At 44.5% G+C, this 25,933-nt stretch overlaps 2 protein-coding genes and 1 pseudogene across 2 annotated transcripts in view; 1 reads left to right on the top strand and 2 right to left on the bottom strand.

Moving 5' to 3' along the window:
* The window catches only part of LOC124096872 (KN motif and ankyrin repeat domain-containing protein 4-like), a 293,293-nt gene that overhangs the window by 104,498 nt on the left and 162,862 nt on the right, over positions 1 to 25,933 (top strand).
* Positions 8,012 to 8,874, bottom strand: LOC124096859 (nanos homolog 1-like; annotated as a pseudogene).
* Positions 17,209 to 25,933, bottom strand: part of LOC124096858 (KN motif and ankyrin repeat domain-containing protein 4-like) — a 31,747-nt gene continuing 23,022 nt past the window's right edge. Inside the window, 3 exon segments of the mRNA XM_046450905.1 lie at positions 17,209 to 17,318; positions 17,321 to 17,399; positions 20,292 to 20,492. Of these exon segments, the coding sequence (XP_046306861.1) occupies positions 17,209 to 17,318; positions 17,321 to 17,399; positions 20,292 to 20,492 (390 nt within the window).

Genomic DNA, 25,933 nt, shown 5'->3' with positions numbered 1-25,933 from the left:
CTGATGAATCCAAATTTAAAAAGTTTAGAGTAAAAAGGGTTATTTTAAGTTTATCTTTGGGGGATATATACCCCCTTCCAATTCCCTCCTTTTGTTTTAATAAGTACATTTTAATAGTTTGATGAGCTCTTTCAACTATGCCTTGTCCTTGTGGATTGTATGGAATTTCTGTTATGTGAGTAATGCCAAATGATGAGCAAAATTGTTTAAAAGAGGTAGAGGTATAGCCAGGACCATTATCTGTTTTTAACTGTTTTGGAACGCCCACAGTGGCAAAATTTTGTAAGCAATGAGCTATAACATCTTTAGTTTTTTCTCCGGCATGAAGGGAGCCCATCAGAAATCCAGAAGAAGTATCAACTGTAACATGTAAATATTTTAATTTTCCAAATTCTGGCAAGTGTGTGATGTCCATCTGCCAAATATGGTTAGGTATCAGTCCTCTAGGATTGACTCCAAGATTAACTTGTGGTAAAAAGGTCACACAATTTTGACATTGTTTTATTATATGTCGGGCTTGTTCTTTAGTTATTTTAAAACGCTTTTGTAAAGTATTAGCATTGACATGGAACCTTTTATGAAAATTTATAGCTTCTTCTATTGTGGAGAAAATATGTATGTCATGTGTAGATTTATCTGCTAACTCATTGCCCAAACTAAGGGCTCCAGGCAATCCTGTATGTGCCCTGATATGTCCTATAAAGAATGGATCTTTTCTGTCCCAGATTAGACTTTGTATAGTGGAAAACAAAGAGAAAACAGTAGAAGAAGGGGAAATCCTACCAGCATCTTCAAGGGATACTATAGCATTAACTACATACTGACTATCAGAAAATAAATTAAATACAGAATCTTTAAACATCATAAAAGCTTGTAATACTGCATTAAGCTCTACCTTTTGAGCTGATTGTTTTGGTACTAAAAATGTAAAAGTTCTATCTGGGGTAACTACTGCTGCTGTACCATTATTTGACCCATCAGTGAATATATTTGGAGCATTCATGATAGGGGTTTTTTTTGTCATCTTTGGAAAAACTACAGGATGTTTAGACCAAAAAGACAACAAAGGATTAGACAGTAAGTGATTATCAAATGAAACATTAGATTTACACATGATTATTGCCCAAGTATTTAACTCATTAGCTAACTCATCAATTTGATCTATAGTATATGGAGTAATAATTTTATTGGGAGAAATCCCAAACACTCCCTTGGCTGCTTTTATTCCTTTGAGTATTAATTGTCCTACAGCCTCAGGATACCTAGTAAGAATAGTGTTAGGAGAATAAGATAAATGTATCCACAATAATGGACCTTCTTGCCAGAATACTCCTGTAGGAATATTTTTTGTTGGCAGTACAATAAATAATAAAGGCAAACTTATATCAATTCTATCCAAATGTATATTTTCCATATATGTTTCAATGATTTTTAATGCCTTTCTTGCTTCAGGCGTCAACATGCGGGGTGAATTTGGATCTGATGGACCTTTGAGGATATCAAATAAAGGTCCCAACTCTCCTGTTGGTATGCCTAGATAAGGCCTTATCCAATTTATGTCTCCTAATAACTTTTGAAAGTCGTTAAGTGATTTGAGTTGATCTACTCGTATTTGAATTTTGGGTGGACGGACCATGGTTGAGGATAATAAAACCCCTAAATAATTAATTGGAAGATTTAATTGTACTTTATCTATTGCTATCTCTAGATTATAATTTTTTAATAAATTTGTAAGTGTGGCATAACATTCTAGCAATGTGTTTTTATCTTTATGTGCCAATAACACATCATCCATATAGTGAAATATTTGTAGTTCAGGATTTTGATTTCTAAGTGGCTGGATTGCTTTGTTAACATAAATTTGACACATAGTTGGACTATTAGCCATCCCTTGAGGGAGTACTTTCCATTCATATCTCTGATCAGGACCTTCATGATTTAGTGCAGGGATAGTAAATGCAAAATGTGGACTATCCTCGGGATGAATTGGAATTGAAAAAAAACAATCTTTAATATCTATAGCTAAAACATACCAGGTTTTTGGTAAAGCAGACAATTGGGGAATCCCTGATTGAGCAGGTCCCATAATAACCATCTCATTATTAATGGCTCTTAAATCTTGCAATAATCTCCATTTACCAGATTTCTTTTTAATGACAAAATGGGAGTATTATGGGGAGATACGGAAGGTTGTATATGTCCCTCTGCTAATTGTTGTTTGACCAGGTCATGGGCTATTTGTATCTTTTCTTTAGTCAGGGGCCACTGAGGAACCCACACTGGTCTTTCTGATTTCCAAGTAATTTTGATTGTCTCAGTGGCCCTTTCTGAAAACCCAATCCATGTCTATTTGTTTCTTGATCTATTTGAATTGGTGCTGTCATACCTTGTTCTTGTTCTCTTAATCTTTCTTCTTTCCTAAAGCCTTGTCTAGCCCTAGTAGTGGGCGCATTAGGATTGATGTTATTTGTTAATGTCAAACCTAATTGATCTAGGACATCTCGTCCCCATAAATTTATAGGAAGATGATCCAATACATAGGGCTGTATAGTTCCTTCACATCCTTCAGGATCCTTCCAATCTAATACCATTGCACTTCTATGGGGATTAGTTGCCACTCCTAGGCCTCGAAGCATTTGAGTGGCTTGTTGTAATGGCCAATGTTTCGGCCATTCTTGATGAGATATGATGCTAAGGTCTGCACCTGTATCAAGTAGCCCATTAAAGTCATGTCCTTGAATATTTAGTTTTAGCATTGGGCGAGAATCTAGATTTAAAGACAGCATAGCCCAATCTACACCTGTGGAGCCTAATCCCCTGGAACCTCTTTCTACAGTACAACTGGAAAATTTATCATGTAGGCTGGGTATTATTAATAACTGTGCTATTCTATCTCCTGGTGAAATTACTGATATACCTCTTGGAGAACTAGCTATAATTTTTATTTCACCTTCATAATTGGGATCAATTACCCCAGGACTTATCATAAGTCCTTTTAGTGTTGAAGAACTGCGTCCCAATAATAAGCCTACTGTTCCTTGGGGAAGAGGTCCTTTTACTCCTGTGGGAATGATTTGAACTCCCATCTCTGGAGTTAGTACTGCTCTGGCAGAGGCGCAGATGTCCAACCCTGCGCTCCCTCTAGTTTGTCTGATGAGGGATTTAATGGATAATGCGTCCTGGGCACTACCTTGATGGTGTTGCTGGGTTCCTCCACTGCCCCGTATATTTGTGGTTTTGGGCCCCGGAGCATTGGGCCCTCCAGTCCGTTTTTTGGCAATGGAGCCTGATGTCTTTCTCCACGATATCGTGGGTAAACACTTGGTCCTTGTCTGTTTTTTGATAACGGAATACCCTCTATGGTGTTTTGAGAACGGCATTCATTAGCCCAATGTTTCCCTCTACGGCATCGTGGGCAAATACCCGGTATTCTATTCCTTTGATACCTAGCCTTGTTAAACCCTCCTCCTATGGGGCAACTCCTTTTAAAATGTCCTGTTTGATCACAATTATAGCATGTTTTTGGCCTGGCATCTAAAGCCTGTTGTACTGCTGCTAAGACTTGCCCTTGTTCATTAATATCTCTACATAATTTAATATATGTGTTTAAATCTTCATGTTTCCATGGTCTGATGACCTCTCTGCAGCAACGATTTGCTTGGTCATAAGCCAGTTGTTTTATAAATGGCATTGTCTGTTCTGTATCTCCAAATACTCTAGATGCTGTCTGAATAAGCCTATCTACAAATTCATGTTCATTAGCTCCTTGTATTACCTTAGATAATTGTCCTTGTAAATCTCCATGCCCCTGTAAAGTTTTCCATGCCTTAATTGCATCTACAGCAATTTGTGCATATACACCAGGATCATATTCAATTTGTTGCCATTGACCCTCATAAGGTCCTTTTCCTAATAACATATCTAGATTTCTTTGAGGGTAACCGGCTGCTGCATTTCGCCTAGCTGTCTCCATGCAAAATTCCTCATTGGCAACCTTCCATAACAAATATTGTCCTCCATTTAGCACAGATCGACACATGTTAGCCCAATCTGCTGGCGTCATGTCTAAGTTGGTAATGGATTCGACCATGCTCACAGTGAAGGGTGCTTGCGGCCCTTAGGTTGTTACAGCCTCCTTTAATTGCTTCACTGTTTTGAAATCTAAAGCACGTGAATTCATTGCCCTCCTGCCTGCTCAAGTACAGGGCATGCTAATCTTTGGGGTCCTGCCTCAGGATTCCATCCATCAACTACGGGAGTTGAGGGCCGCTCAGCTGTAGATGGAGCTGTTGGTTGAATTACACCCTCTGGTGATAGAACGAGGTTAGTAGTAGCCTCCTGTTGTAATTCCCCGCCTGATGGTTGTTTTTCCTCTAAGCTTTCTTTCTTCAAATCTTCCTCTGTCTGACTAGCTTGAGAGACCTTCTCTTTCGCTTGACCTAACATGTTTTCTACCATAGTCTGGACCTCTAACAATTTACTTAACAGTCTTTTGGTTTGTTTTTTACTAGTTTCTAATCTACTATAAAGGTAACGCAACCCAATAAGATAGCATAAAACAAAACCGAAACAGAATGAAACAAAAACCAAACAAAGAATAGTTGTATCAATTTTCTCTTTCTCAGGGCCGAACAACTTCAAACCTTGAGCCAACCATTTTTCCCAGTTTGCCTGAGAAAATTCTAGGGATAGGCAGCTTGAAACAAAAACAAGATAAATCAAAACGAGAACACATTGTTTTTTGAAATGGTCACCCATTTTGTTGTCTTCCTTCAGGGGCTAGCAATTTTACTCACCTCCAAGCTTCAGGCGTTCCCCGTGCGGGCTGCCAGTTGCCGCAGGCTGGCTGGGCACAAAATCATGAGCCACTCAAGCAGGAACAAACTTTATTTTTTGAAACTGCCGCCAATGTCCGGTACCTCCCAGGCAGAGATTTTTTCCACCCACGCGGCCTCCTCCCGGACCTGCAGAGAGAGCTCCTCCCCCGGAACTCCCTCCTACTGTACTTCCCCAACCAATGGGAACTCTCCAGGAGTCCCATAGCTGGCCTAGGTGAACAGCAGGAGTCCAATATCCATATGAATGCAAATCTTAACATAATCATATCATCTCAATGGCCAGCTGGCGTCACCTTTCGACCAAAAATGCCATGCATCATATACTTGGCTCTTAGAAGGATCCTCCAGTGTTTACCAAGCTTGATGCAAATTTAGACTCCTTGGATTTAAAAGTCTTATAAAACAACCATAAAACAGACAGACTCAACACTGAACCACAAAGGAAGGTATGAGGGAATAAAATCAAAAGCATTAATGTAATCTTATCCACAATGCTGTCTTTGCTGGAATTTAATAGCTGGTTACAGTGTGATTATTGCTAACCACTGCAGAAAAGGCACATTTAAATTTTGTTTACCTTTTTTGAGATCCTATTTTAGTAGGGATTTCTCTACTAAAGCTGCTGGTATTGGCAGTGCTGAGACAATGACCAAGATGGTGCTGACAGCAAGCTTCTTTCTCCACCTCTCCAAGTTGAAACACAATTCAGTTGTTCCCAAGAACATGTGGACTCAATGTATTGAAACATTTTGAGCTTTGCTAGCAAATTGTTGAGAAATTAACATGCAATTACCTGATGCAAAACTCCTAAGCCCCAGCAAGATGTGCTAGGTTGCTTAAGATGAAGGGGGCTGGGGTCTGCCTCAACAAATTCTCTTCTTTATTCCTACACTCTATCCCCAGGCCTAGAGCCTTATAATTGGAGGCCTCTGGGTTGGGTGCAGTGGTGCATGTCTGTAGTCCCAGCAGCTCAGAGGCTGAGGCAGGAGGATTGTGAGTTCAAAGCCAGCCTCAGCAGTTTAGTGAGGCCCTAAGTAACTCAGTGAGACCCTGTTTCTAAAGGAAATATTTTTAAAAAGGCCTGGGGATATGGCTCAGTGGTTAAACCCCTCTGGGTTCAGCCCCCAGTGTAAAAAAAATAAATAAATAAAAAGTGGAGGCCTCTGTGTTCAGAGCACAGCCCAGGTGCACCAGGGCAGAAGACTAATGAGTTTTAATTGCAATCTGTTTGTAATCTAATTCCAAATTTGGGTATGGCTGCCCTACAGTAGGTCTCTCCAGACTAAGAATAGACTCTGCTGGAAAGAAAGGCAAATGTCATACTCTGTTATTCTAGAATTTGTATTCTAATTCAGGAAATTTGAATTGTGAAAAGTGTATATATTCAAGAGACAATTAAAGCAAATTTCAAAATTAAGGCAAGGAGTGAAGCCAGGGGCATTCTAGCCCTGAGCTACATCTCCAGCCCTTTTTATTTGGGGAGAAGTTCTCCCTGAATTGCTCAGGCTGAGCTCTAACTACTAATTAAAATTATAATTTTCATTCATTCCTTGCCAAGAGTGCCTTGGCAAGAACTTCTAGAACAATGTTCAATAATATTTGTAATGTCAGGCATTATCTTACACCTGATATTATCAGAAATGCTGCACTTTAGCATTAAACTCATCCTTCCTTGGATTTATAGAATTATTTCCTGTGGGCTCACCCACTCCACCTGTTGATCTTCAATGGTATCACACTCACCAGAGATGGCCTTTTGGAATTCATAGGGATAATTTTTCATTTAAAATATTTTGTTATTTAATAATATGTTGTTGTGAACAGAATGTGTTTAGTCAAAATTCATGTGTTGAAGGTCTAATATGGTCATATTTGGAGGCTGGGTTTGGGAGGTAATTAGGTTTAGATCAGGTCATGAGTGTGGACCCTCATGATGTGATTAGAGTCCTTAGATAGAAAAGGAAGAGAGGACACATTGAAGAGAGCCCAGGGGAGCCCAAGGTGGGAAGGCAGCTGTGTGTGTGCAGGTGAGATGTGAGTGCCCCACGCCCAACTTTTTTTACTTTAAAATGTTTTCATATCTAATTACAAGTAAAATTGGTCCGTAGTTGTCTTTACTAGGTTCCCAGATGAGTGACATGTTGATTTTGTAAAGTCCATTAAGATGGTTCCTTTATTGCTGTATTGTTTTGAATAGATTAAAATGCACATAATATCTTTTCTTTGACTATTTAAAGAGTTGCGTGTGAAATTACATCAGTCTAGGGTTTTTGAGAATTCTAAAATTTTCTTTCATAATCTTTATGCTTTATATCTTTTTCTAATCTTATATATATGCTTATTGAATACACATGCTTACTGAAGATCATCCATGCCTAGGTTTCAAATTTATTAAAGTAATTCGTAACAGTCTCAAGTGTATTTATATTTCTCAACATTGGAGCAAGTTTCCCTTTATTATTTCTTTTTTTTTTTTTTTTGAGTGTATTGTCTTTTTTATTTTTTATTTTCAGCACCATCTCCAAGTGTATACACAATATGATTATGACTTGGCACAGTTTTTAAAGGTGAAAAAGGCTAGTTGCTAGTTCAGTTATAAAAGATCTGGTACATAAAAGGAGCTGTATTCTACCTGCTACAGACTGCATTTTACACCTCCAGTTAGGACCGAAACAAGCCACAAGGAGGGAATACCCACCCAAATTAATACTGAAAAGAACTAAATTTCACTTCTTATAATGCTTATAATTGCTTCACCTGGAATTAGAATATAACTAAGGACAACTAAAATAGTGTACCAAACAATAAAGTAGTCATTTTGCTGACATTCTATAAAATCGTCAGTTTTAAGCTCAGTTCAGAGGCTATTAAAAAAATATACTAGACCTAGTAAAGTGCCTCCATTCATAAAAGGAAACACCCAAGATTAGAGATAATTTCATACCGACGTGCATCTAAAATAGGTCGATGTATACAGTAAATAAACAGCATCTCTCGGCTGCCATATTCAGTTAGTGAAATACACATCCAGCCTTCTTCGCAGTCCTGCATGTGTGCAAACTAGAAACTAGAGACACAGTCCCCCTCATCCATCCCACTCCAAAAAAAAAAAAATCAGCATCTAGTCTCAATCTGCTTGACAGTACTCCGCACAGCCTACTTCACGAGGTTCCAAGTTGAGCCAGTGCTGACAGCTCCGCATCTCCCCAATAAACAGGGAAAGATCGTTCGCAGAACAAAACGGAGGGCAGGCAGCGAATGCGGTAGCGTCAGGTGCCCGCAGACTGGACGCCGGGCCCTCAGCGCAGCTTCTTGCCTGGCAGCCTGTCCCTAGCACCGCGCAGCGGCGGACGCACGGCAGGCGGGGCTGGCACTTTGGAGAGCGAACAGTACTTGATGGTGTGCGCATTGTCGCCGCTGGCGCCGCACAGGGGGTACGTGTAGCGACGCAGCACAGGGCACAACACTCTCCCGTCGGGGCCCTTCAGAATGCGGGTGGTGTAGAGAGCCACCGCCTCCTTGTTGTTCCGGCAGAACACGCACACCTGCAGCTCGGGTTTGAGCAGCCAGGCGGCGGCCGTCCCCGAGGTAGCTTGCGTCTGGGCTCGGCCGCCCACGCCGGGGCCCGCTCCTCTCGCGGCGTCACCTCGGGGGTGGTGGTGGCGGCGGGCGCACAGCCCAGCAGCACCGCGGCGGCGCGACCTGCGAACGGGCTCAGCTCGGCGAAGCGCTCCTCCAGCAGACCATTTTCGGCGGGGCCTGCGCATAGCTCCAGCGCGCCCCCCAGGAAGCGGCTCCGGGACCCCGTCTCGTCGCCGTCCTCGTCCTCGTCATAGTCGGGCGGCCCCAGCGCCCCGGGCCCGGCCCCCATGTGTGGGGGGGAGCAACAGGACTAGGACCACGAAGAGGGCGGGGAGCCGCCACCACGGGCGCAGCCATAGCGTGGTTCGCCGTCCACCACCTTGGTGATGAGCATAGCGAGCCCCAGGTAGTCGTTCCACAAGCTGAAGGGCGGCGGGGCGAGCGGGGCGCCCATGGAAAAGCCTCCTTGGGCGGGCTGCAGGCCACATGCCGCCTCCCCGCCCTGGCGCAGGCCTGAGGGAAGAAACACGCCTAGCCTGCTCTCCGGCCAGCTGCTCCCTTTATTATTTCTAATTTTGTGTTTTTGCTCTCTCCTTTTCCTTCTTCCCCTTTTCTTTTTTAGGCTAGTTACCAATCCTCATCTTGTTCAGTGATGCACATTCTATATTTACAAATTAAATTTTCATATTAATCATTAACTTCTGACCTATAACACTATTGCACTCTTTCTTCTGCTATTGGGGGGATATAATTATTTATTTATTTTGTGGTACTGGGGATTGATTGAACCCAGAGGCACTTAAGCCCTGAAGCATTTCCCCAGCCCTTTTAAAAAAGAATTTGGGACAGTGTGTTGCTAAATTGCTTAGGGTCTCACTCAGTTGCTGAGACTGGCCTCACTAGCTATCCTGGTGCCTAAGCCTCTGGAGTTAGTGGATTACAGGTATTCCCAACAAGCATGGCTCAAAATGTATTGTGTTTTTTTTTGTTTGTTTGTTTCATTCTATTTTGGTATTGGGGATAAAACTTCAGGGTGCTTCACCACTGAGCCATATCTCCACCTTTTTAATATTTTATTTAGAGACAGGGTCCCTTAGGGCCTCCCTAAATTGCTGAGGCTGACCTTGAACTCATGATCCTTGGTCCTCAGGCTCCTGATCCGATGGTATATCAGATGTGCACTACCTCCTCCCACCGTTTTTTTTTTTTTTTAAACTTCTTCATATAGGTGAATTTTCTTTTCTTTTTGTGAGGTGTGGGTTTGGGTGGGGATTGTTTTGTTGTTGTTGTTTTTCACTTTTGTTATTTTCTAGTGCCAGTTAGTGACATTCTTTGGGGTAGCAGCTATGGGCTCAACTGCACCATCTGTTGACCTTCTGGGACAGCATGCCCACTGGAGATGACCTTTTGAAACTTGACTACTTTTCAAGGTATTTTGGAACCTATGTTCAAAAGACTAGAGAATCCTGAGCAAGATGGGAACATGCAGATACTGGGCTTGGAGACATCAAGGAGGCAGAAGGCACCATAGGGGAAATTCTTAGAGGAGGGGAAAAGGAGCCTCACAGTCTAGCAGGAGGGAGTGACCCACTTGGGATTGGTGGGTGTTAGGAAGTGGGGAAGCTGGGCCAGACCACAGTGGAGTGTGAATCCAAGGCTGGAGTTCAGAGAACTTCTGTAGGCAGCGGGGAGCTTTTGGTGGGTCTATTGAGGGCAGGATGTCATGAGCTGAGAGGGGTTCAGCAGATGCAGTGGACAGCTGGGCGGTGGGCACTCCTGCCAGGTCAGTTCTCAAAGTCAGGGTGTGCTGGAACTCAGGAGCACTTTGGAAGAGTCCTAGGTACAGATGTCCTCGGGATGAAAGTATTTGGAGAGGCTCAGGGTCCCTAAGGGAAAGGAGCTAAGAGAAGAAAAGAGAATGAAAACTTTTCAATGGGTAGGAGGAGAGAGGATCTGAGATGGAGCCCTGGGGAGGAGAGCCAGGGAGAGCAGCATGGCAGAAGCCCAGGAGAGAGCAGCACTAAGCTCAGGAAGTCACTGCATTAGCACTGCACATGGTGGAGGAGGGACAAAACAGAGGAAGAGAGAATGGGAGAGACTGTTCCCAGTAGAGGGCTCCCTCATTCTGGCACCAAACCTGTTAAGGAGCAAAATGGAAGCACTGATGGGAAGTAGGTTCTAGAAAGAAGGGGTTCTTACTGTTGTTGGGAGGTCAGACTTTTCCTTGACTGGCTGGGTAGCACATTCTTGTTGAAGATATTGACTAGTGCTTTTTTTTTTTTTTTTTTTTTGGTGGTTCTGGGGCTTGAACCCAGGGCCTTGCACATAGTAAGCAAGCACTATATCAACTGAGCTATAGCCCCAGCCTCTGGTGCTTTTTTAAAAAAAATTTTGTCAAAGAAAAGTCCACTAGATGAAGAAACCTAAACTAAGTAGTATTTCCTTCGTATTAGAGACTTGCTTCAAGTTTCTTATAAATAGATGTCTCTCTAAATATTGGGAATATTTGATTGTAGATTGTGGATATGTTGAACTTTTCCATGCAAATGATGTCTAACAAATGCCCATGGGCTCTCAATAAATGTTAGTCACCCACCTTCCACTCAAAGTACTTTCTATGTAAATCAGGCTCAGTGTTCCACCCTAGGAGGTAGGTTATTCCTGATTAGAAAGGAGATCAAGTCTGCTCCTGGGGCCACACGTGTCTGCTTCCAGGTCCAGGCTGTGTGCTTCCAGCCTGGCTTGACCTTTCCAGGCACACAAGCATTTACCTCTGCTAAGCCTGCTCTCTTCTTTGTCTCTCTCTCTCTCTCTCTCTCTCTCTCTCTCTCTCTCTCTCTCTCTCTCTTTGTATCAGGGATTGAACCCACGGGCACTTGTTCACTGAGCCATATTTCCAACCCTTTTTTATATTTTATTGAGAGACAGGGTCTCACTGAGTTGCTTAAGGCCTCGCTAAGTTGCTGAGGCTGGTTTTGAACTTGTGATCCTCCTGTCTCAGCTTCTAGGATTCCAGGCATGCTCCAGGGTGCCTGGCTCACTTTGTCTGTCTGCAACTGGGTAATCACTTTGGAAGCTACAGGAGAGTCCTCTTGCTTCCAGACTGCACATAGACCAGGAGGCATGTGGAAAAGGTCACTGTGTCGTCCAATGTGACTTGTCCTCCAACAAACACTCATACAAACCATGCTGGATTCTAGTAGATAAAAGTCTGTCCAGATCTTGAACAAGTCTCCTGGCCCATGATGGAACATGAATTCAAAGGGCATCACCATGTTGTGTGGTGTGAAGGATCAGTTTCTGGTTTTCAGGATTATTTTTACTGTCTTGATAAGTGACTAAAAGGTGTCCAGGTCGACATGCTTGGCTATTCTGATGCTTATCTGAAATGCTTAGAATTAAAAATATTTGGGATTTTTTCAGATTTTGGAATAATAACATACACCTCATGTGTTTGGGATGGGAATCAAGCTTAAACATGAAATTTTAATTTGTGTATATGAGTGTATGTGTGGGGGTGGTCTGCAGATTGAACCCAGGGATGCTTTAGCAGTGAGCTCAATTCCCAGCTATTTTTATTTTGAGATATGGTCTCATTAAATTGCCAAGTTTGGCCTTGAACTTGTGATCTACCACATAGGCAAAGAAAAAGAAAATGCTTCCCCTCAAAATTTGTGGCTGACCAACCTTTTCATAAATACACTTTTATGAGTTTTCTTGGACAGCCATGTCAAATTACCACACATTGTGTGGCTTAAAGCCACAAAGTTTACTTTCATAATTCTAGTTATTTGTTTCCAGTAGCTTCTGGCTCCAGGTTTCCCCTGCATGGTGGCTGCTTCGTTCCAATACTGCCTCTATCCTCAGATGGCCTCTAAGTGGGGCCCCCTTTGTTGAGCTGTTGATGTTGGTTTGGGATATGCTGCATTTGACCTTCCTGTGGGCTAATCAGAGGGAAGTGTCCACATGGAAGTTAGGCTGAACAGGAGTGGTGTGGTAGATTCATGGCCTTTCATCCAGGAGTGAATGTGTCTATATTACTTATATCTAATACAATGTGAGTGCTATGTAAGTAGTAGTTTTACTGTATTGTAGAGGGACTCATGAAAAGAAAAATAGCCTGTATGTGTTTAGTACACATGAAATACATCTTTCAGTTCACAGTTGGTTGAATCCACAGATGTGAAGCCCTCAGATGTGGGGGGCTGGCAGACCCAGGGAAGCCAAGCTGCTAAGCACATGGCCAGGTCTAGGGGAAGGGAAAGCTCTCTGTGGAGCTCTGCCCTGAGCCAAGCACTGTGCTGAGTGCTCTAGCTAATTAAATGCTTGCAAGAACAGAGGAGGAACTGCCATCCCAATTTTTAGATCAAGAACCTGAATGGCCAAGTGGCCCAACTGGGATCCAACCACTGAGACATCTGAGTAGACACAAGGCCTTGGTTAGCTTCCGCAGGCTGCATACCCAGAGGAGGCATGGGAAAGACACTCACCTAGGGCAGTTACTGAAGGCAAGGGAGGTATGCATTGGAGTCTTCATGGAGCAAGGGTTGCCCTGGTCACATCAGGAAGTAGTTTCTCACCACTGCTCTGATCTGAGCATCTGCCCCAGTCTTTCCATCTGAAGAGTTCCTTGTGGCCCTCAGCCCACATGGCTGACCTTGGCACCAGTAGCTTCTGAGATCCACATGTTAAGACCTGGACACCAGAAGGGGGCTGAAGCCCTCTTCTAAATCCCGGCTTCTAGTTCTTGATTGGCACAGGTAGTGTGTGGCACCTGTCTTTTTGGGGCCAGATCCAAGTTAGTTCTCTTGCAGGAACGTGGCAGCTTACTGGTACAGTCCTGGGATGAGGAATGGGTCTAGGAAGGGAGGTTTCCAGGCCAGGGGAACTTGGTAGGTAGTCCAGGAGGCCTCCTCCATAAGCTTATTCTTTGCTCTTGATCTGATGCCCACTCCTAGTTCCTTCTTGCTCCTACCTTCAATTTGTCTTGACCTCTACTCATGCAAATTCAGCTTCTGTCCTCATGTCTCTTGCACTCTGTGGTTGCACTCTCTGACAATAATCCACCACTATTGCCTGAAACTCTACGTGTTTTTGTTTTCAAAAAGCTCAGATAATTCAATGGCTTTGCATCGATTTCCATACCAAGTCATTTCAAACTCACTGGTTTACTGGCTACTTTAGGGGACCCATTTTCTATTCAGGCATCTGCCAGGTGACCCTTTTCTACAGGTCTTTGGGCTGAGTGCTTCCACTGTGGGCATGAACAGGGGATGGTACCAGAAGGAGACATCCACCGTATCTAGCTTTGCCATGATGCTCCTTCCAAAAGGCTTTCCTAAGCTTTTCAATGATGAAGTCCACTTATGGTATAACATTAGACCCTTCAGATTGCCACAAGGTGCTGAGGACATTTGTCCAACTCAACAGAGATCAAAATATACTGTGTCTTAAACAAGTTAGAATATTATTCCTTGCTCAAATATCAAATAGGGAATGAGTAGTCCAGAGCAGATTGGATGGGGACGAGGCTGCTTCTGACTCGCTGTTCCATCATCCCTCAGGTGTGGGCCTCATCTTCATGGATCAAGCTCTGGTTACCATATTCCAGCCAGTGGGAGGGGGAAAATGTGTCCCCTTCACTTTAAATTCAGGAGCCAAAGTTTGCACCCTTTACCTTGCTAATAGCTCATTAGCCAGAACTTAGTTGCTTGGCCACACCAAACTCAATGGGCACTGGGAAATGGAGTCTGTCCCCTGGGTGGTTAGGTGCCCAGCTAAAATTTGGGAGTTGTGTTACTAAGGAGGAACAGAACATAGATATGGTGACAGTGGTACCACCATTCTCCTGTCACCCATTTCTGATGCCTCTCCACCATTCAGTATGTCACCCCATCTTGGCATGCCCCAGTTCCTGATTCCTTTCCTGCTGGGCTCTGTGTTCATCCCCACCCAAATTGCTCTATACCCAGTGTCTCATAGGAACCTTCCAACTGATCCCTTTGCTTCCAGTCTCCCCCTGTGATCATCAGAAGAAGTCAATCTGATCAAATGGCCCCACTATTCAGAAATTTCATTGGCTCCCACTGCCCATACCAATTTGCTTTTTTTTTTTTTTTTTCCTGTACTGGACTTGAGCTCAAGGCTACTCTACCACCAAGCTACACCTGCAACCCTTTTTATTTTATTTTATTTTATTTTTTGTACCAGGAATTGTAACCAGAGAGGTTTCACCACTGAGCCCTGTTCCCAGCCCTTTTTACTTTTTTGAGACAGGATCTCACTAAGTTGCCTAGGGCCTTGCTAAGTTGCTGAGGTTGGCTTTGAACTTGAGTCACTGGGATTACAGATGTGCATTTTTCTGAGAGCTTCCATTCTCCAAGTGGTCTGTGAAGCAGACTTCTGGAGTTCCAGGCTCAAGTCCTAATTCTTAAGATTAACACGTGACACATCTCCCCACTTCACCCCCAAATCTCAACTCTGTGTACTTCTCCCATACAACTAGAGTCATCCTGAAGTTCTCTCCTTGCTCACGAGGCCACGCCTTTTCACGTGCCCAGTACAGTGTCTGCTGCTCTGTCCCCAGTGCTCTAGCTAGCTCCCATCCACCCTTATGGCTTCCTCCAAAGCCACCTCCTCTGGGAGCTTTCCTGACTCCCTCTGGCAGTCAGTTCCCACAGCACTGTGCAGTCCTTACTCCCCTGTGAACCGGGAGGAGGTGTGGAACTTTGAAGAAGAGGGGTCTAGTGGGTGGTCTTTAGGTCAATTGGGGATGTGCCATAGAAAGGAATTGAGGTATTTCTAGGGGGACCCTGGTTAGTTCTTTTATGAGGGGCTGTCAGAAAAGCTGGAACTCAGACTATCCAGCTCTCCAGCTTCCTGTTTTGAGATGTGATTCTTCCTCTTCCATGAGCTCCTATCATCTGTCCTAGGTCCCTTGCCAAAGCCTGGGCCATGAGGATTAGAGTTACAGCCTTCAAAACTGTAAGCAAAATAAACCTCTTTTTCTTCATAAGTAGGCTGTCTCAGGTATGTTGTTATAGAAATTAAAAAAATGAACTAATATAGACCTGTACTGCAAGTTCCCAAGAATCAATAGCAGAGAAATGCACATAAATTTTGAGACAGAAGAATGAGAGGCAGCACTTTTAATATACAAACAGTAAAGACAGGACAGAGCCCTGCTACCTGAACTGTGGATGTAGCCCAATAGCCTCAGCATCCTCTGGAAACTGATCAGAAATGCAGACTCTCAGTCCCCACCCCAGACTTACTTCTTTCTAACAAGGTCCCAGAGGATTTATATGCACATTAAAATTTGCAAAGCACGGGGACAGAGAATGTATAATTGTAGCTTTTTGCTCTAACAACATGTTTTATGGTCAAAATAAATCCATTTAAAGCAATTTTCCACCTCATTATTTGCCCCAACCTCTTCACCTCTGAGCAGCATCAACACGCATGAATGCTCTTGCTCTGAGACTTGGTATCTCTTGAATCACAATAGCATAAAGAAGTTTTCCACACCATTTCTGAGGACAGCCTTTATGGGTTATAAACTGGATTCCAAAACTTCCATCAGCAGTTTGTTGTAAGCACCTCCAGGAGGTAGGTTGTAGGATGATTTCTGCTTTTAGAGATGATGAAACCGGGGTCCCAGGAAGCTTTGTGACTCACCCAATGAGTGCCATGCAAGGTAGCATTCCAGCCACAAGAAAAACTCATGATTTGCGTTTTCAGCAGGAGGCTCACCAACCTGGATGTCTCTTTTCTTTTTATATAAAGGGGAGATTTGTGGGGTTTTTTTTTTTTTTTTGGCATAAGAAGTGTTCAGAAAGAACAATTCATAGATAATCTATGTGAGCTACTGAATATGTACCATGCATGTGTGGGGCTAGAGAACAGGGAATTCTCAAGAAGGAATTGTCCAGTGGAGAGAGGTCAGTGCGGGGGACCCTGCCCTGTGCACCCACTCCTGCTGCAGCTATGGCTCAAGGGCTCTTCAGCTAGGAGCCCTGACACCTCAGAGCAGATGCTTGCTCACAGGAATAGCACTGGGGATTACTGTGAGGCTATGGATGAACGTGGTGGCTTCTGAATGACAATAATCCATCTCCAGGATCTCACTTGGATTCGTTTCTTCTGTGGGCTGGGAATAGCTGATAGAACTGGACCCTGCCACTCTGTGATGCACATCATTGACTAGGACTTCCTGATTAATTCCATTTCTAGGGGCAGATTGGAGCCACTTGATGACTCAGAAATGGTCAAGAGTGTTATAGTTGGCAATGATGCCAATATGCTTCTTCCCACCTTGTCTGAATTCAAGATTTCTCTGTCAAGCCCCAAATGGGACTTGCTCATTTTCACCTGACTTCATGGTGATTTCCCGAAGGTCCTCTTGAGAATGATTTAATTCCTTGCCATCCTCTCTAGACATGCATATTCAGTGGGACATATATGTATATATTTGATTAAAAACAAAATGACAATGCATTTTAAAATTTCTTGTAAAAAGTATTGCTTTTCTAATGTGCGAATGTGCTCCTGCCTGCCTGCCACACAGTGTTGCCAAGGCAGAGTCACAAGGAATTCAAGGCTGAAGATGTTTGGGATTTGGGCCAAAGCTGATGCTCCCACACTCTGCACCTTGCACCCCACTCTGAAACCCTTGTTGTTCTTGGGGCTTGGCCTTAGGTGTAATCTACAAAGCATCGTAATGAGCAGAATTACACAACAGGAATGTATGTGCATATTTGACATAGTTTCTTCTCTTGAGGGGCGACCCTCAGGCTGTGACCCTGACCTCTCCAAGGGCAGGGAGGAGTGCAGAGAAGGAGCCTTTTCTTCCTGGCTGCTGGTTCCTCTGCAGCCTCTACAGCCCCAAGGACCTGCCTGCTCTGTGTGGGCATGCAGAAGGCCTGCAATTTCCACATGGGAAGGTGAATGCAGAACGATGGACAGAGCGGTGTGGCCAGCCTACAGAGGAGGAAGAAAGGAGAAATACATTGTACCCTATCTGCCTCCAAATCCAGCGAGAGAGCTGGATAGGGGGCATGCCTGGGGCAGAGGGGTCTATGTCAAGTAGCCCAGGGAATGTGCCCTGTGCCTCTGCCGGGAGTACTGTGTTGAGAGCAAACGTTTACTGTTGATGAGAGATGCTGGGCCTCAGAGCCCCCACAGGAAAGACTCCAGGAGCAGAAGGGCTGCCCTCTCCTGTAAATGCAGAGCAGCAGGCACAAGCCTCAGTACCCACCAGGCGCCTTCCGCTGGAATGTCTCACTCTGTGGATGGAGACACTGCGCTCACCCAAGTCACCTGGGTGTCAATTCAGGTGTGAATCCTGAGGGAAGCCTGAGCCATGTGACTGGCCCCTGGGGGGGCGGGGGGGTCTAGAACCCATCTTCATGCTGCTCACACTGTCTGGCTTTCCTACCCTGACCCACCTCTGCTAAAGCAGATATCTGCCTCCATGTTGTACCTGGCACTAATGTCCCTCCTTCCAGGTTAGAGCCTTGCCCTGCCCTGCCCTGCAGCAGACCTGGCCCTCAGAGCTGCCCTGGCACCTCCCCATCCAGCACTTGGTGGGGGTTGGCTGTCTAAACTCACTTGGATTTCAGTACGTGCCCAACCCAGGTTCTCACCAGCGGCACTATTGACATTTGGGGCCAGATAACTCTTACTTCACTGCTGTCCCTGGGCACCGTCAATGTTTAGAGCACCCCTGGCCTCTGCCCATCAGATGCCAGGAACACTCCTGCACTCCTGGTGACACATACAGATGGCTTCAGACATTGTCAAATATCCCCCAAGGGGCAAGATGACCCCCACCTGAGAACCACTGTACTAAACAAAGTGTGGCAGCCAGCTGGCTTCTCCTTCAGAGGCCTGTCTCCCTCCACTGAGTGACACCCCCTGCCCCACTCCAAACCTTCACCCTCCCTATTCCCTCTGGACACTGCCTGTCAATGCTGAGGTTCTCACTCACTGATGTGCCAGCTGTTTGGTTTTCGTGTCACTATTCAATTAGTCATAATCATCACAATGACCATCAACAATATACGTCATAGAAGTCCAGTATAGGGTCGTAGTCATTACAGCCTTAGGCATAGTATACTGCTATACCCATTTTACAGATGAACATCACAGAGGCTCAGAAGGGGTAGGTGACCTTCCCAAGGCACAGTCACTGGACCCAGATTCAAACTCCTGGGCTTTGAGTTTTAAAGTCAGTGCTTTTAACAATCACTCTTGAGGTGTCCAAAGAGCAAAAGATGCCCACCCCCATCCCCACCCCATGGATCTTCTACCTCTAGAAAGTGGCCACTTATCTCTCTTACCTGTGACAGAGGTTAAGGGGCCCAGGAGAACTCTCACATTCCCTCTTGATTATCTGGGCTAACCAGGAACTCCCAAAACTCACCCTGCCGGTCCCACAGCTCTCCCCTCTCAGCCCTCTTCTGGGCAGTAGTGGTGGTCACTTCTGAGAGGGCTCTGGGTCTATGATACACAGCCATGATTTAGGTTAAGGGCTGCCTCCCTCATCCCCAGGGCACCCCGGCAGGGAGCTTGGGAACCCAGACCTTCTGACCTCATGATATTTGGGAAAGGGGCTTATATCTTAGCAGCCCACTCTGTTCCTGTGTGAATTTCAAGAGGGTCTGTGTTTCCTAATTATTTCAGAAATGACTTTGGGGCACAGCTGGGGTTTGCAGGACACGGGGACACTGGACAGGGAGCCTGCTGTCTGGTGTGATGCAGGGGACTCGGCTTGAAAGCTGAAGGATCAATCTTGGGTAGTTCAGATGGGACCAGGAAAAGGTGCTATCCCTGGGCAGGGCTCCCCTCTCCAGGCTTTTGTTCCCCTTGAATTGAGGATGTTAAATCCTAAGATGTCTGCTTGAGCCCTGGGATTGGAATGCCAGGGTAATGGATGCCAGAGTCAGGCTGGAGCTGGGATCTCTGCTCTAGGATGGGCTCCCTGTAGCTTGAGCATGTGAGGGAACATTTCTAGGCCTGTTTCCCTATCAGCAAATGTGAGGATCACTGTGCCTGCCTCGCTGGATCATGAAGAGGATGAGCAATGATGCGTGGGAAAGGTTTAGTTCCCATGAGCACTCCAGAAACTGTGCCTCCTGTAGCTTCTGATGAGTGGTCTCTAAAGTTTGGGGTTCACTTATTCAATTGATGATTCATTTGCTGATATGCAGTAGGCTCTCTGAAAGATGCAAAGATTCACCTGAGACCTAGAGATATGCTGCTTCCGTGGGACAACAATGAGGATGATGGGAGAGCTGGATGTTGGGCTCAGGAGTTCAAGGTAGGTGGGTTCCACCAGCTGTGTGATCTTGGGTACCTTACCCCATGTACCTTACCATTTGGGACCTCAGTTTCCTCTAGCAAAATGGTGGCAGCTATACCAACCTCAGAAGGTCATTGATTTTAGCACAGGTTAGTTATCATCATCATCATCATCATCATCATCATCATCATCGTCATTATCATCATCAATGTCCTCACCTTACCGAGACCTTTATTTAAGAAACCTGGGTCTAGCAGGGCTACTTCACAGGCTGGCTCAGTGGAATGGGCCAGTTTGCAGAGTGGATCAATATCAGAGAGGTATTTCCAATTTCACTACGAGAGATGACTCTGTAAAGTTTGCTCCTTCATCCAGTTGTCCAGAGCTGTGGGTTTCCCAGCCGTCAGGCTGCAAGCACTGTATTGCCTCATTAAATCTACAACAGCCTTGTAAGGTTGATTTTTTTTTTCTACTACTGTATGGTTCCTTGGATTCTGCTGGCCTACGAGGCACTTTTCAGGACCATAAGTTAAACACTAACCTACTTGTTAACTGATCATAAGTCTCACCTTATCAGTCAGGCTGCTGTCCCAGGCCGGGTGGGCCAGGAGCAGGCACACCAGGTTGGCATTGCCATGGTGACAGGCCATCATGAGAGCCCACAATCCATCGTGGTCCTGCAGGTTGACATCTGCCTGGCAGCTCAGTAGCGCTTGGACCATGTCTTCCTGGTCGTGGATGACCTTCAGCATCCGGGCGGTCTGGCCTTCCTGCACACAGGGCAATGGGGATATGGTGAGGCTGCTGTTGGTGCCAGGGTGCTCAACAGGAACTCCTCAAGAAAATGACCATTCCTTACAACGTGGGTTTCCTTCTCTGTCTGGCAGAATTCTACTTCCCCAGGGTGCTAGTCATGTACTCCATCTGCTCTAAAGGCTTTCCAACCCACCACCACCACCCAGGTGGGATTCATCATACTGGGCATCACAGCTTGTCAATCTCCTGCTCTAAAGGACTGTACAGTTGTTGGCAGGGACTGTCATCTTTGTCTCTGTTCCACAGTACCTAGCACTGAGCACTGATACATGTGGAGCCATGGGGGAGATGAAGGTTGAGTGCTTCAGAGGCCTGCCTTCCTATCACTGCCCTGGCCCAGCCTTCCCCAGGAAGCCTTCTTCTGCTCCACGCCTCTGGTCTTTTTAGATTAATGATGCCCAAAAGCCTTTGTTTCAATAAGCACTCACGTCCCTGTGGTTTTTCTAATCCATAGTCACTGCCATCCCTGTGATAACTGGCGGACAAAGCAAGAGAATCTGAAAGCGAGTCCCATCTCCAGCTCTGCCAGCCACCAGCTTGGAACCTGGGCTGCCTCGCTGCCTTCCCTGAATTCTAACTTTGTTTACAAATGAATGGCTTTTCTGTGTGTATCTCACAGGACTTTTGTGGGAATCACATAAGATAAAGGATATAAATATAGTAATGTGTGGTGGTAATTTTTTTGATTAAAAACTGACAAATTCTTATTTCCCATAGATTTTCTTGTATATACTATTTAAAATTTTTTATTGGTTCTTTTTAGTTTCTCATGGCAGTAGAGCTTATTTTGACATATTATACATATACGGTGTATGACTTCCCATTCTTGTGGTTGTACATGACGTGGAGTTACACTGGTTGTGTATTCATATTTGAACGTAGGAAACTTATGTCTGATTCATTCTACTCTTTCCCATACCCATCTCCCTTGTATACACTATTTACATGTCGATATTTTCCTATAGTCCTCTTATACGGATTTATTATATTTTGCCCCTGTGGTTCTCCTGAGTTCCAGGCATGTTAGCACTTTCTCTCTGATGGGATACTGGGCTTTGTAAGATGGCAAGAATAAGGCAAAGACTGTGTTTTCCTTCCTTTCATATTCCTTGTGGCTCTGAACACCATGTCTAAAAAGTGCTAAGGACGAGTTTGCTGCTGTGCTGGCTGATTACAACTCCAATCTGCAGTCCCTGTGCATTCTGCTGCCCTGTTCAGCACCCTGGGGCTTTGAAAAAAGAAAGAGGGCTTGGAATCAGAAAAATTCAGGCTCTGCCACTTACAACCCACATGAATGTGTGCAAGATATCCTCCATATCTCTCCCTGATCAGGGAATACAGGAATGACCAGCATTCTTGGTCTGGTGGACTTGTAGTGAGCCCTGGGCATATGTTAGCTGTCAGGGTCTTCATGTGGGTTGGAGATGGTGTATGGTAATTGCTCATTTTGTGGTGTGCATTACTAAACGTCCTAGTCCCCCACTTCTCTGAAATCCAGTCACATCTTTCCAGAGAAGCCTGTGTACATTTTTGGTGTGTTTTACTCAGCCCCAAGGTAATGGTTGTTCATGGATGAACCCAACCATGATTTTCCATCCAGACCCCTCTCCCCAACTGTCAGTTAACCAAATGGCATTTGCAGCTTGCCCTCCCATCTGCCCCTCTTCTTGACGCAGGATTCCTTCTTCCCTCACTGTTTCTCTGGTCTAGCTCAATACACTTTAATTCAGTGGTCATTTACAGAGTATTACTGGTCACCAGGCTCTGCACTGACCCTGGAGATACAAAGAAAAAATAGTAACTTATTCCTAGGAGACTCCCAACTCCATTCCATTTTACCTGGCCTCTCCACCTGTCCTCATAATTAGAGGTCTTATAGTAGCCACAAGGGGACAGCTGCAGCTATGAATTCCCATCCCTTGTTGGGGGAGCTGGGGCAACTCCCTTTCTCTCCTAGAGCACAGGTGTTTCCTCTGAAAAAAGAATAAGTTGGCCTTGATCACTGCTGAGCATCCCTCTTAGAAGAGGCCAGGTTAGAGAAAAATTCACATTTATGGGAAAAAATATTATTTAAAATGAAAATAGCTATAGGGAGTCTTGTGAAATAGGAGTTGTAGGTGAGTGAAAATACTTTGTAAACCAGAAAGTGATCTACAAATATCTGTGTGTGGCTATCAGGAGGATGGCTATTGGATGGATGAAGTGTCCAAAGTGGCTTTGCCATCAGGTTAGGTCTCTGCAGTTGTATTGGGGGAGTGTGGAACAGTGGAGCTGAGTCAGTTTTGCATGGGGTTTCTTGCCTTTCTCCATATCTAGTTTCAAATACTATCTGTTTAGTCTCTCTTTTTCTTTTCTTTTTTTTAATGGTACTGGTATTGAACCCATGAGCCCAGGAGCATTCTGCCACTGAGCTGCATCCCAATCCTTTTCCTTATTTTACTTTGAGCCTCTCACCAAGTTATCCAGGCTGGCTCAGATTGTCATCCCCCAGCCACACTCAATCTCCTAAGTTCCTGGGATGACAGGCATGTGCACCCAGTTTAGATGATGTTTTTAAGGGTGTTTGTATAGCAAACAGTCCTGGAAGATAGAGGTGGTATCTTCTTCTAAGACATTGCCCAATATAAGAGATAAAAGGCTGAGACAGGAGGATCTCAAATTTGAGGTCAGCCTCAGCAACTTCACAAGATCCTGTCTCAAAATAAAATATAAGAAAGGACTGGGGAGGGGCTCGGGTTGTGGATCAGTAGTAGAGCACTTGCCTTGTACATGTGGGGCACTGGGGTTGATCCTCAGCATCACATAAATAAATAAAATAAAGATACTGTGTCTACCTACAACTAAAAAAGAAAAAAGAAAAAGAAAAAGAAAGGGCTGGGATGTGGCTTAGTGGTTAAGCATCCTTGTGTTCAATCTCTGGTATAAAAAAAAAAGGATAAAATCTCAGATACTTCACAGTTCTTGACAGTTATGCCATCATCTATGTTCACTCCAAAGGGACAGGAAAGAGGCTGGGGTTGTGACTCAGTGGTAGAGCGCTGGCCTAGCATGTGTGAGTCCCTGGATTCGATCCTTAGAACCACATTAAAATAAATAAATAAAACAAAGGTATTGTATCCAACTACAACTGAAAAATAAATATTAAAAAAGGGGGACAGGAGAGTGAAATGTACACTATTCATTCCTGTGTGGTCAACATGGCAAGTGACCTCTGGAGGGATCCCCACTATTCTATGCAGTACCTTGTCCAACTCAAAGTCCTGCTAGGTAAGACCACACACCTGCCCTGTGTTCTCCAGAAGAGGATTCCAGACCCCAAGGCTCTGATTGCCTTGAATACCTTTGCTGCTCACAAGATCTCTCTTGGTGTGAACCTAAAACAACTTCTACCTATTCACTCTATGGGAAGTTCAGAACACTGATTTTGGGTCACATTTATCAGAGTTGCTTGGGGTAACAGACAGGCTGCTTGAGAAGAGCATAGAGTTCCTGACATTGGAGGTCATGGGCTCAGAGAGCATTATAATGAAGCTGGAGGCTGGGTGCCCCTGGCACACGCCTGTAATCCCAACAGCTCAGGAGGCTGAGACAGGAGGATGTGAGTTCAAAGCCAGTTTCAGCAATTTAACTAAGCCCTAAGCAAGTGGGTGAGATCCTGTCTCTAACTAATATACAATAAAGGGCTAGGGATGTGGCTCAGGGGTGAATGCCCCTCAGTTCAATCCCTGGTAATAATAGTAATGATGATGATGATAATAATAATATGAAGTTGGAGACTATTTGGTATTTTACAAATTAAAAAAAAAAAAGGAGGGGGAGGAAATCACCGAGGTGACTTTCAAGTATTGTTCTTACCAGAGGCAAAGGTACCCAGTGAGTTAGTGGGCCCATGTGTCCTAGTAGACCCAAATGTCCTGACTCTTTGGCTACTATCTTTGTTGTAGGGACCTTTTGGCTCTTGGCAGAAATTACTCTTAGCATCTTGACCCACAGTACTGTTCCTGGGAACCACAACATGATTTATATGCCCAAAACAATGTCATCACACTGGTTGGTGGAGAGGGAAGAAAGACAGGGAAATTTTCTTTATTTTTCTTTTTTATTCTTTGGGTACCAGGGATTGAACTCAGGGGCACTCAACCACTGGTCTGCATCCCCAGCTCTTTTTTGTATTTAGAAACAGAGTTTCATTGAGTTGCTTAGGCCTCAGCTTTTGCTGAGGCTGGCTTTGAACTCACAATCCTCATGCCTCAGTTTCCCAAGCTGGTGGGATTACAGGTGTGTGCCACTGCACCTGGCCCTCAGGGATGTTTTCTTTTCATTGTCTTTTTTCCTTTTTCCTTTTTTTTTTTTTTTTTTGTTACCAGGAATTGAACTCAAGGTCACTTAACCACTGAGCCACATCCCCAGTCTTTTTTTTATGTTTTATTTTGAGACAGGGTCTTGCTAAGTCCTTAGAGCCTCATGAAATTGCTGAGGCTGGCCTTGAACTTGAGATCCTCTTGCCTCAGCTGTCCAAGTTGCTGGAATTACAAGTGTGTGACATTGCACTCAGCCATGGGTATTTGAGATCTGGTTATTTCAAGGACTGTGGAAGTGTGCCAGGCAGAGTGCTCACTCACCAACAGAACTCTATAATGATGCTTTGATCCAAGCTGAAGCCTGGGAAATGAGCATCCTTATCATTCCTGGGACTGGTCAACAACAGTTCCTGTATGTCCTGGCTATCTGCCAATTCTGTCCACCAGGCTGGAAACTGATGACCCTGGAGAAAGGAGGAATGACAGAGGTGGTAACTTCCTTAAAGGACTAGGCCTCCATAAAGCATCCTCACTGGCTAGATGCCTGTGGATCATGATCAAGGTAGACTGCCAATGGGGCTTTTTTTTTATTTCTCAAAAGGCTAATGGTAGAAATGTTTGGTTCAAAAAGCCAAGTTCAGGTGGAATATGCTCAACTTTAGAAGCTCACTGACCCATTCCCTGGCTGTCTGGGTCTCAGGAACCTTTAAAGAAACCAAATATTCCACCTCTAGCAATTAGAGAAATGCAAATTAAAACTACACTGGGATTCCATCTCAGTCCAGTCAGAATGGCAATTATCAAGAATACAAGTCACAATAAATGTTGGCAAGGATCTGGGGGATAATGTACATTCATACATTGCTGGTAGAACTGCAAATCGGTGCAACCTGTCGAAAGCAGTATGGAGATTCGTAAGAAAACTTGGAATGGAACCACCATTTGACCCAGATATCCCATTCCATGGTTTATACACAAAGGACTTAAAATCAGCACACTACACTGACACAGCCACATCAATGTTTATAGCAGCTCAATTAACAATACCTAAGCTATGGAAATTAACCTAGGTACCCTTAAACAGATGAATGAAT

Source organism: Marmota monax, unplaced genomic scaffold (genome assembly GCF_021218885.2).
Source record: "Marmota monax isolate L192 unplaced genomic scaffold, Marmota_monax_Labrador192_F-V1.1 WCK01_AAM20220418_F8-fsc00023, whole genome shotgun sequence".
In the NCBI taxonomy this organism is placed as follows: Eukaryota; Metazoa; Chordata; class Mammalia; order Rodentia; family Sciuridae; genus Marmota; species Marmota monax.
This window is presented reverse-complemented; position numbering and strand designations above follow the sequence as displayed.